Source organism: Lytechinus variegatus, chromosome 9 (assembly GCF_018143015.1).
Source record: "Lytechinus variegatus isolate NC3 chromosome 9, Lvar_3.0, whole genome shotgun sequence".
NCBI lineage: Eukaryota > Metazoa > Echinodermata > Echinoidea > Temnopleuroida > Toxopneustidae > Lytechinus > Lytechinus variegatus.
Window position 1 is genome coordinate 20,345,872 of NC_054748.1, and position 12,508 is coordinate 20,358,379.

At 35.2% G+C, this 12,508-nt stretch overlaps 1 protein-coding gene across 4 annotated transcripts in view; it reads left to right on the plus strand.

The window, feature by feature from the left end:
- The window catches only part of LOC121421309 (fatty acyl-CoA reductase 1-like), a 31,573-nt gene that overhangs the window by 3,852 nt on the left and 15,213 nt on the right, over nt 1–12,508 (plus strand). The window contains exon 1 of one of the 4 annotated variants that reach the window (XM_041615986.1): nt 10,463–10,818. The exons of 2 other annotated variants lie outside the window; for them this stretch is intronic. In XM_041615986.1, the coding sequence (XP_041471920.1) occupies nt 10,714–10,818 (105 nt within the window). In that variant the 5' untranslated portion in view covers nt 10,463–10,713. Of the gene's footprint in view, nt 1–10,462; nt 10,819–12,508 lie in introns of those variants that run through there. One more of the 4 variants, XM_041615985.1, reaches the window with a different exon arrangement.

A 12,508-nucleotide genomic window follows, 5' to 3' on the forward strand; every position in this document is an offset into this window, starting at 1 on the left:
CTTTTCTCCTCTTCCACCCCTCTTCTTTTTCTTCTCCTCCTTCTTGGTTGTCTTCTTTTCTACTTATTGTTTATTTGTATTAGTATGACCTATCATCATTTACATTATAATAATTTTATGATAATCATAAAATATATTCACAATGTCAATATAATGATTATCTTTGAAAAATGAAAATTAGTACTTTTGTTAATGTTCAAATTTTTAAAGCGTTTTTAGGATACTTGAGTAATAGATTTATGAACAGTAATATAGTTCCCTTGCCAGGTGCTACCAGGTCCATGACGTCACCTCTTCAACAGTTTTGACTCTTGAACAATCTGAAATAAGAAGAATCCGTGAAAACAACTTTAGCAACTCAACTTGATAATAGCAGAGTGTTCACATACATTTACATGTATGATGTATCTCTAAAAGATTACGAAAGAGCCTTTTGAGATGGCAGTCACAAGCATAATTAAAAAAATATAGAATGTTAAATAAAAATTGGGTAAATAGCTTCCGAATATTATTTTTTTATATCCTTATAATTAAAGTTAGAATATATTTAATTTCAATCAAGTCATATGAGAAAATTTTCATATGTGGTGTTACTTGAAAATGAAAATATACCCTTCTACTACTACTATCATTTTATTCTTAAATGCACTTAAATTGCGTTTATGCTTGTAAGCTCTCATTGTTAGTCTCTTTGTTGAGATTCTAATAAAATATAAATCAACCAAATCTGAATCTCTTGCAAAAGTTAAGTGGAAAATAATTGTTACAATAGTATGGATCCAATAGCCTTCCTAGATTTTGTTTTCACTTTGACGAGTTACACTGTTGTTGCTCTTACATATTTTTGAAAATGCATTCCACAATAATATTATCATTAATTGAAATATTAAGAGGGATCAGTTGTCTATTAAAACTTGAATTTCTATAAAAATTCATGAGATTGATATTATCCATTTTTGTGAGTAAAGTTAAGATGAATTTATTACAAGATGTGGATGAATTTTAAGAGATTCATCTTTGAAAATTACTATAACAGGACATCACATTTACAACTGCTCTTAAGAACAATAAAATAAACAAGAATAAATATTACCGTACAGTAGTAGACTTGTATTTACAAGTAGAATGTTCAATAAACTCAACTTTCCATAAAGACTCACCTTCATACTAGGAGCTTGACCCCCTGATCCAAAGAGAGACTTCTTATTCAACCCGTGGTAGAGTGTCTGGACTTCCCTCTCCTTTCAGTTGCTGTGCCCCTTTCTCTCTGTACATGTACCTCTTCTCACCGTTTGTGTGGGTCACCTGTTAGAAAAGTGAATACCAAATTTTTCATATAGTAACAGATGAGAATGAATTCATATTTACATTTTGTATAAAAAACAACTGAAGTCCCTTCTTTAAAAAAATATATTTTTATCATTACAGATTTTGTCAAATATATTTGACAGGGGTGTTGGTACAGCTATACACAATATTTTATTTTAAGGCAAATGAGGTCTAGTCTATCAACCTTGAAATGGTTTGATTAATACACTTAAAATCGGGATTCAAATTTTAACCTTAGGGGTTGGTACAATAAGGGGTGCTAATTGTTTATGGGTGAAGCATAAGTTATATTAATCACCATATAGGGCGCAGATTTGAACCATGTAATAGAGGTTAAAAATTTGAACATTTTTAATCTTAAGTATTATGCACCTTTATAAAAGGTTAAATGTTTCCCCTTTTATTGTGTAAACAAACTTTATGGGTGCAAACAATAGCAAGGCAACTTTTTTGCACCTTTATCACTTAGGGTGCAATATTAATAGGATAGTACAAGTGATTCATTTAGGCTTTATTTTTTTTAAATGTTAGAAAAATGATTCACACACTCCATAGATAAATACTTCTAATGAAGATAGGTTTTGATAGGTAAGAAAATTGTAGGCCCTATAATTCTATTATTTATACAATTAGGAATTTTCTTTAACTTCAAATTGCCAGGGTTTGTTTTCTAAAAAAAAGCACTCCTCTAATAATTGATCTAAAAAAATCCTCTTTACAGTAAATAGGTAAAAGGAATAGAATGTACTATGAGGAATTCTTAATAACAGTCATCAAGAGAACTTCATTTATCATGGTTATTTTTATCCACAGATCAGAAACCAAATCCTGTAGTTACCAGTAATTGAAATGCCTTTTCTCCAAGCACATTATTTGTGCACTGTTTTGTAAATTAATAGAAAAGGCATTTGATAATTTTTTTAACCTGTTTAACAAATCAAGGAACGAAAATGTGTATCTATCATAGATGTACTTTAATATCTTTATTAGATATTAACATACAACGTAGTCATCAGTTTTCGTGAAGTTACATGTCTTTTCAGTTCAATGTTTAACTTAATTAGTTCAGTGTGTAATTCTTTTTTTTCTCCCCCCCCTTCTTTCCCTTCCTGTTCAGTAGTCTCCAGTCTTCGTTAACACAGAGGGTGACCCAGGATTTTCTAAATTATTTTATCTTCTTTATTACACACCAATCACTTTGTTGTTTTTTCTGAACGGAGAGGGACCCCCCCCCCCCCCCACTCGCTGCTAGGGTCTTATACTCTACACATGTTATTGTAGTGCACATCTACCAACTAATGAATCATCTAGGCCTCTACTCCTGGCACTAGAAAACAATATTATATTAGAGCTAGACACCCTATTCCATACATGTAGCTCTACCATAAACCTAGGGGGCTCCATCACCGTAGCGTCGGCAGTGGAGGACCCGTCTCCCAAAGGTCTAAGTTTAATTGTATTTGAATTTTGATGTCAGAGTTAAAAAGTCAGGCTTAAGATTAGACATAGAATAGATCTAAAGTAACTTTTGTAGTTCTAGTAGATCTATATTACTTGTTTCATATAGATGATATATAGGCCCAACAAATGATTAGCTTACTATAAATGATGTAAACACAGTTTCAATTTTGGGCCCTGAGCTAGATCTATTCTGGATTTCTTGTATTGCTAAACAGTTACTAGATTAGGTCTCGATTTTGATCTATTAATAAAAGCATGAATGGAAGGAGCCCCAGCCAGACTCAGTCCAGGGGCAGGGCTGCACCACCTCATTCACTGGCCAGGACCAAGGCCCAAACAAGGGTAGGCCTAGTCAATTGTAGGGCCAGCTCAGCTCACCTAGGTAAGATAAGTTTAACTTAGATATTTTTAGAGCTAGACTAAGTCTAAAAGACTAAATTAGACCCTAGACTTAATCTAGTCCTAGATAGATAACTAGATAACGAGAGATCTAGATCTACACAAGAACTTAATAACGGGGCCAAGCTATTACTTGCTAGGGCCTAGCCCTGCATTGACACTGACAGTGACATGCCTAAATTTCAGTTTTTTTTTAAATCTCCGAACATAGCCCATAGCCTTAGGCTCAGCATTACTGCGGCAGCCCGAACACGTGACACTGTCTGAAGACGTGTCGGGGTCCCCGGGGCAAGGCTCAGCACAACTAATTATTTAGGCCTGGGCTAGGCCCTCACGGTGAGTGACAGAGCTCTTTTGTATAGACTCTAAAGTGTCTAGTCTAGACTTCTAGTCTAATCGTAGTTAGACAGTCCGGCTCTAACGTTGGGCTAGGCCTAACATTACAAGTACCGTTAATCTAGGCCTAGATCTTTCCAATTCCAGTGAGAGCAGGGATGCTCTAAAAAAAACTTTAATTTCAAATCAATGAAAATGTCCAATAAAATGTAGTGAAGATTAATTAAAACTGTTTTCTGTCAGTGTTCATCCCATGAATTATTTGTGTCTATCCGACGCCGGAACCTTAAAATCAATGTTCAATGTCGTGAAGATAATTTAATACTGTTCTGTTGGTGTTGATTCCATGCATTATTTGTCTTTGTCAGACGCCGGAACCTCCGGCTAGCACTGCCAGCGGTGTACGGCTAAGAGCAGCCGGAGAGTATCCGAGCAATCGTTACATAAAATTGACGGCGATAATGATTTATTTAAAACATCTCTTCATACTTAGAATCTTTGAATTTTGGTCAGAACGTGAGATATATCTATGATCTACGATATACAACAATGAAAATTTGATACATACCAAAATATGCCTCTTTCCCGTCCAAATAGGAAGCCGAAGACCCCTTTTTCGCAAGAGCTTCCTGCGGCTGAAAAATGACAACTTATGCCAAGTTTATGTCAACAGGCTCGTTCGTGACTATTCAGTTTATGTATATCGCGTGATAACTTGACATAAGCTAAAACAATACATAAATATTTTTATGCAACGAAATTTATGTCAACGACATAAGCTATGCATGATTTTATGTCATGATCGAAATTTATGTCATTATGACATAAATTTTTATGCAACAGGGCCCTGGTCTTACACGAGTCCTGACCAATCTTTCAGTGGTCTTCGTGGTCTTCATGGGCTCCAAAACTTTTGAAACATTTCAAAATCAGTCTTACAATTACAACCGTCTTACAGGAAATGGTCTTTTATTGGTCTTGCAGCAGTCTTCAGCGGTCTTTCAATGAACTTTCAAAGGATTTAATAGTCTTTCAATGATCTTTTGGCAGTCTCTCAAGATTTTTGTGGAGGCCACTGTAAGAGGCCACTGTAAGACTCATGATATATCATTGAAAGAACATTCAAAGACCAGGCAAAGTCCATGGAAAGAATTCTGAAAGATCACTTGTTGCATAATAAGATCTCTGAAAGACCATTGAAAGATCGCTATAGGACTACTCTAAGACCAGTAAGGCAAGAAATATCCATCAGTCTTTCAGAGTCTTTAAGGGGTCTTTCTGAATTCTGAGCCATTCCACAGAGATGACAAATTTCAGTGATCTTGAAGACCGCTGTAAGAAAGTCTTACAGTGTTGTTTCAATGGTCTCCGTTTTGTGGAATGGGGGCCTTGACCGACGGATCTCATGCATCCATTGTAAACTCTGCAAATACAATAGGTTTGACCCTTGAACCGCTTCGATATAAGGTAGCTTCGACGAGCTATATTACGAAGTGTCTTTTTGAAGAACAATTCAGAGATTAAAAGTATTATTTATGAAATAATAAAAGTTAATTTTGATAGTAAATAATTTATTACGATCAAAATTTGAATTTTATTGGCTACTAAGAAAATACTTTGTTGCCCATGTGACCACCTAACAAGAAGACATCTGGGCTCCGTAACACAAAGATGAGCGATCAATCGCTAAATCAACTGACCAATCATTATCAACGTTACAAGTGCATTAGGTTTAAAATATTTACCAGGGACCAATCAGAGCGGTTTTTGTCTCACCTGCGAAGCAGAGTGAGACTATAGGCGACGCTTTTCCGACGGCGGCGGCGGCGTCAACATCAAATCTTAACCTGAGGTTAAAGTTTTGGAAATGATGTCATAACTTAGAAAGTATATGGACCTAGTTAATAAAACTTGGCCATAAGGTTAATCAAGTATTACTGAACATCCTATTAGAGTTTCATGTCACATGACCAAGGTCAAAGGTCATTTAGGGTCAATGAACTTAGACCATGTTGGAGGAATCAACATCGAAATCTTAACCTGGGGTTAAGTTTTTGAAATGTCATCATAACTTAGAAAATATATGGACCTAGTTCATGAAACTTGGACATAAGGTTAATCAAGTATCACTGAACATCCTGCATGAGTTTCACGTCACATGACCAAGGTCAAAGGTCATTTAGGGTCAATGAACTTTGGCCGAATTAGAGATATCTGTTGAATTCCCATCATAACTTTGAAAGTTTATGGATCTGATTCATGAAACTTGGACATAATAGTAATCAAGCATCACTGAACATTTTGTGCAAGTTTCAGGTCTCATGATTAAGGTCAAAGGTCATTTAGGGTCAATGAACTTTGGCCGAATCGGGGGTATCTGTTGAATTACCATCATAACTTTGAAAGTTTATGGATCTGATTCATGAAACTTGTAAATAAGAGTAATCAAGTATCACTGAACATCCTGTTCGAGTTTCAGTTCACATGATCAAGGTCAAAGGTCATGAAAGGTCAATGAACTTTGGCCATGTTGGGGTTTTTTGTTGAATAACCATCATATCTCTGTAAGTTTATTGGTCTAGTTCATAAAAAGTGGACATAAGAGTAACCATGTATCACTGAACATCTTGTGCGAGTTGGAGTAGTATTCAAAGTCAGCACTGCTGCTATATTGAACCGTGTGATGCAGGTGAGACGGCCAGAGGCATTCCACTTGTTTCATATTTGCAAGAAGACATCTGGACATGGTGTGACATTTTCAGAAAAACAAGAGACTTATTCTCTTACTGTCATAAAAAGGATTTTCTTTTTTAAAGGACAAGTCCACTCCAACAAATAGTTGATTTGAAAAAAAGGAGAAAAATCCAACAAGCAAAACACTGAAAATTTCATCAAAATCGAATGTAAAATAAGAAAGTTATGACATTTTAAAGTTTCGTTTATTTTTAACAAAACAGTTATATGAACGAGCCAGTTACATCCAAATGAGAGAGTTGATGATGTCACTCACTCACTATATCTTTTGTTTTTTATTGTTTGAATATTAAATATTTTGATTTTCTCGTCATTGTCATGTGAACACATGGAATTCCATTATTTCAACATTTTGTGCTTCAGGCAAGGAGGTCCTAATCGTCAAATTCGTAAAAATTGAAATATTGTATAATTCAAACAATAAAAAACAAAAGAAATAGTGAGTGAGTGACATCATCAACTCTCTCATTTGGATGTAACTGGCTCGTTCATATAACTATTTTGTTGAAAATAAGCGAAAATTTAAAATGCTATAACTTTTTTTATTTTATATCCAATTTTGATAAAATTTTCAGCACTGTGCTTGTCTGATTTTTCTCTAGTGACTCAAATCAACATTTTTCTGAGGTGGACTTGACCTTTAAACAATCAAGTAGTAGATGTTTTAAACATCCAAGATTTGATAAGAGGATTATACTCAGGGTGATATTAGTTCTTTAAAAAAATTCTCAGAAGTGATTTACAAACATTCCAAATTCCTTTCAACTCTAATGAAAGACTGGTTTCCAGGTACTGCCTTTTAAACTTTAAAGTGCATTTTAATATTGAATGGAAAAAACTCAGCTGACATACTATAGTACATTCTTTATCCTAGAAGTGATTTTCTTTATCTCAGAAGTGATTTACAAACATTCCAAATTCCTTTCAACTCTAATGAAAGACTGGTTTCCAGGTACTGCCTTTTAAACTTTAAAGTGCATTTTAATATTGAATGAAAAAAACTCAGCTGACATACTATAGTACATTCTTTATCCTAAAAAAAAATACATTTTTATGATGTGTTCAACATGGCTTTATACATGTTTTGGACATTTTTTTTTCTTCACCAAAAATGAGATTCAGTCTTCTCAATCTCAGTCTGCCAAAGTGGTACTATAACATTGTATTCTGTATCACATTCCCCAGTAGCTATTAGATTAATAAAACCTGCTAATAAGATCTGCATGTTTTTCTTAAGAATGTTAGCACTTTGCTGTTATTATTCATCATTCATATTTCTCTCATTTTGAAACTAAGAAGTGCCAATGTCGTTCACTTCATAAGGGTGTCATGTCAGTTACGCTAGTGTAATGTCAAGTACTAAAGCCATGAATAAAATTATTAACTTATTCATTTTTTATTAGATGTGATGAGTGGTAGTACTAGTAAATGGAAAATATAAATTGTTTTTATCTGGTGTAGAATAATTTTTTCTTAATTTATTTTTTTGTTTTATAAATATTGGAAGAAATGCCCCCATCTAAAATTACAAAATTATAAGAGGTATTACAGAATTCCAGTTATGATGTGTGTCTCTAATTTCTAACCATGATATGTAAACAATTAGACTTCTACCATATCTTGTAATAAAAGAATTATATTCACTTACAAAAAGTGGACAAAACTGTCATATCCGTTACACTACATGTATATGCATCATGTCCGTTATGCTACAATTTGAGTTACGAATAAAGAATTCAGTGAAAAACTGATTGTTGAATTTCATTATATGAATAGAACATGATCTTAAGGTGTAATTAACACCATCATCAGGTACATGTAGTCTAAGAGTTCACAGGAATTTTTATAAACAATAGGGTGTACATGTAAAAATGCTTCGTCCATTTTGTGTCATGTCTGTTACGCTCACAAACGGTGCATTTTCTCCGCAACTATTCAACGAAACGTTTTGAAATGTCACGTGAATGTAACTGATACTTGAATGTGTCGGATGAGCTCACTAACAATGATGCAAAGACTGCCATTTCTACTGTATGAAACTTCCAATTACAAAAATTTGTCAGCCTGTCATCATGTCCATTACACTGGAATTAACCCTAACAAAAAACATGATGCTATAGTGTTGTGTGTAAGCATGCCTCACCACTGCATCCAGTGCAGGTGTGAATACTGTTGGAAAACACCCCGTCCATTGGAAAGGATGCAAATCTCGGTCCCGTGTATAGGAGAGTCACAACCTACGCACATTAAAACCAATACACTATTCGTCAAAGTGTAGGGTGTTCACCGGGTGTATTGCACCTGCCGGTCCCAGCAAAATTCATGTCAAGTCAATCTTGATGTTCGTATACCATAATAATCAATATGATTGTGGGCATTAACGGAAAGACAAGACAAGACAAGTGTCTTACATGTAAGTTGTAATTCATCATTTCATGTAGATTTTATGCCCAGCGGCCCAGCCCCATCCCAGCCACAATTTTACATCACAGATTTCCTACAGAGGAGAGACCTGTGCTGTGGAAGAGAAGGGCAGTTCCGGGGAGCATGAGGGGGAGAGGATGGAACTTGTGAGATGTTTTTGCAAATTACATTGCATGCATGACCTTCTTCACTCTAAAAGACTCCATAAAGATGTTTAAACTGGAGGCATGACAGTGCCATGTGCAGTCACCAGGGGCCGATTGCACGAAAGGGTCTTTGCAAGGACCGTCTTTCGTGTCGCCCATCTTTTATGATGCGCCATATGAAACGCATTTTAGATAAATCATCTGCAAACATATTTCATTCGTCCATCAAAATAAACAAAATAATTGTTTATAAAATGATGTGATATATCATGAAATTGTATAAAATTTGATTTAAAAGCAAGCTAACGAATCTTATCCTTTATCATAAATTTCAGAAACACCCCGCTTAAAGCGTATCATAAAAGATGGGCGACACGAAAGACGGTCCTTGGAAAGACCATTTCGTGCAATCTGTCCCTGAATACTTTTTAGGGCTCTTTGGAGCACTGATTTATAGGTTCTAGGTTTCTAGAAGCAACATCTCGACATATAATAAATAAATGCACATAATATTGAACAGTGAGTGGACACTCCTTATGTGATGTGTCAAATGATTTGTTTGGTAAGCCTGGGGAGTGTTTCATGAACAGATTTGTCAATGATTTGCACTAACTAATTGGCTCTCAGCCAATAGGGTGCAAGGATTTGCAGTACTTAGCTTATAACAACAGTGTGTAAAAGACACTGACTATGTGCATCGTGAAATACCCACCTGAAATATGCAAATACTACAATGGCTCTAAAGGGCAAGGATGGTTGATCTAATTTTTCCCATCTTTGTTTCTTCAGAAAACTGTTTTGATTAGAGCAAATTAAATATTCAAACAGAAGTATTAAAGCTACGGATTAAACTTGGAATCTGTGGGCGTTTCCTGTGACAAGAGTAGTGTGCCTTTATGTCGTTGATTGCTTACCAAAGTTAACAGTTGCTTTTGACGTACGGGCAATGTAAATAACGGTCAACATTTAATTGAATTAACCGATGATGGATGTTTTGATGAAACATGGCATCCCACGTCAGTGATAATGTTATCTGATTTCTCTAACGGATATTTTCCATCAATTTAGAATCATTATCAATTAAACTGAAGTTAAATCAACGTATTTGGTAAATTGTTAGTATTTGCTATCCCAAAATAGTAATATCAGTGCTATTTAAAGTCCAATCAGTAAACAAACCCCTCAAATTTAAAATCAATCAAAAAGATAGGGTAATCCAGTTGCTAAATTTAGTCTAATTGTGCTACTTTTAGCCTCTCTTGGTGATTTGTTAGTTTTTGCAATCTTTGACAACGTATAACTTTGCACTTACGAAAACCGCGGAGTAAATAGTCCTAAGTCGGTGGTTACATAAAGAATTAAGTAAGCAGATTTGTGATTAAATATGGTAAGGAAGGATTTTCAAAGAACCATATCAGAATTCAGCAACAACAGACGTCATTGGCCCGTGATTAGTCCCCGGAAGTTCCGCTGCAAATATTGACCAATGAGAGATGGTGTTTTTTTGACATAGTGTTTGGATTGAAGGCAGATTGTGGAACTGCAAGCTTTTCCGTTGCCTTGGAAACACGGACTTAGCTTATCGGGTCTTCTTGAAATCAGGTCAAAGCCATGATAAGCGATGCTAAAAGAGCTTAAATAGAACCGCAACTGTCCTATCATCATTAGAACCAACTCAATCTCCAAACAGACAACTTCTTGCTTCACCAAAGTCATTTGAGCCAGGATACTACTGTACATCTCTAACTTCGCTACAATTTCATCTTATACGAGTTTGAATTATTTGACAGATACCATCTTTTTTGTTATACCATAACGACGTTTGCCTTCTGTGTCAGACGAGTGTAAAGTCTAGTTACCCACAATGCCGTGCTTTGACGATAACGGTCCTATCTGTGCTCCACTCGATGGAGAGCATTCATCAGGGTCAGGTGGTGTGATTGATGTCACAAACGATGCTTTTGCTATGGTGAGATTGAATAATGCTGTTTTACATGTTGGTCTTTGTCAGTTATTCCAGATAATTTTTTTTTCATTTGAGTGAGTGTGTGCAGTGCGCGACATTGGCACAGGTCCGACGGTCCCAGACCAGTAAAAATTGCTGTCAGGCCAGTAGTTTTTCAGAAATTGCCAGATTTACTGGTCCGACATGACCAGTAAAAAATATATCAAACTGATACAAATTATATTTTTTCCTCTTTTGTAAATTATAAAAAGGGCTCTGGCATCTTCAAAAATGGCTCTCCAAAATTGAGAAATGGCTCTCTTGAATTCTGTCGTGGAGGAGCAATAAAAACCATTAAAGTTAGCAAAATGAACTCGAGTCTCTTTTTATATTATTTTCTTTTAGGGGGGACCAGTAAATTTTAGGTTCGGACTAATAATAAAGGGTTAGTGTGGAGCGTTACTTACAATGCCATAAACATGGTAATGGCCTATATTTACAGAGGTAGAACCACTGAATTGAATAATGCTGTTTTTACATTTTGGTCCTTTGTCAGTTATTCCAGGGCCCGTCTTCCAAAGAGTTATGATTGATCCAATCTACCGTAACTCTATGGAAATCCATCAGTGTCATAATTTTTTTTACAGAAAATTTGCAAAATGTCCTCTGTAAACAAAGGAGAACACACCATATTGTCGAGAAATCAATGAATTTATGGATACATTTTTACTAACATGCATGTTACATGTATGTTGACTTTGCTGGCTTCCATAGTTGCGTTTGATCGGATCAATCATAAGTTAACTCTTTGAAAAATGGCCCAGATGATTGTTATTTTTTTCATTTGAGTGAGTGTGTGTATGTCTATTACAATGCCTAAACATGGTGAAGGCCTATTAGTACAGAGGTAGAACCATTCAAGACATAGATCTTGCTCCTTTAAACTTGACAAGAAAAAAAAAAATTGCATGCTGTAGATGTAAGGTCTGGGCTCCATCCTCCAAAGAGTTACGATTGATCCAATCAACCACCACTATGGGTGGCCAGCATCGTCAACATCTAAAATGCTTGTTTGATCAAAACATTTTCTCGATTTGATTTCGATTCATATAATTTTTTTTTATTCAGTGTGCTCCACTTTGTTTATAAAGGACATTCAGATTTTTTTTCAGAAAAAATCATGACATTGATGGATTTCCATACTGTTAAGGTTGATTGAGTCAATCCTAGCTCTTTGTAAGACGGGGCCCTGATATACATGTACATGTTTTTGATTTTCAAGCAAGCTTCCATGGCCCATATATATTCTGAAGTCAGGTTTATAGTTGTAGTTTAAGTATGGGAAGCCAAAAGTATCAACAATTTTATTAAGTTGTATGTTTCCTGTGTTTACTGTGCTCTTTCCTGATTCGTCGATGGTGAAGACAGTCATCTATTTATACTTCCTAGACAATCATGAATGATTTGAGAGCCAAGTCAGCTGAAGTATGATATCTCTATTGCTAGTGATTTATGTAACAATTGGTTATCCATACTTAAACCACAACTTTAAACATGAGTTTAAGTTAAACCTGCTATCAGAATACAGGCCCATATGTTTTAATTTTGATACTCAGACTACACAATAATAATGAATGATTAACTAGTCTTCTGTGTTGTTGAGTATTTGGGCAGTTGTTTTTTTCCTTCACGACTTGCTACATGGTTCTTAGCT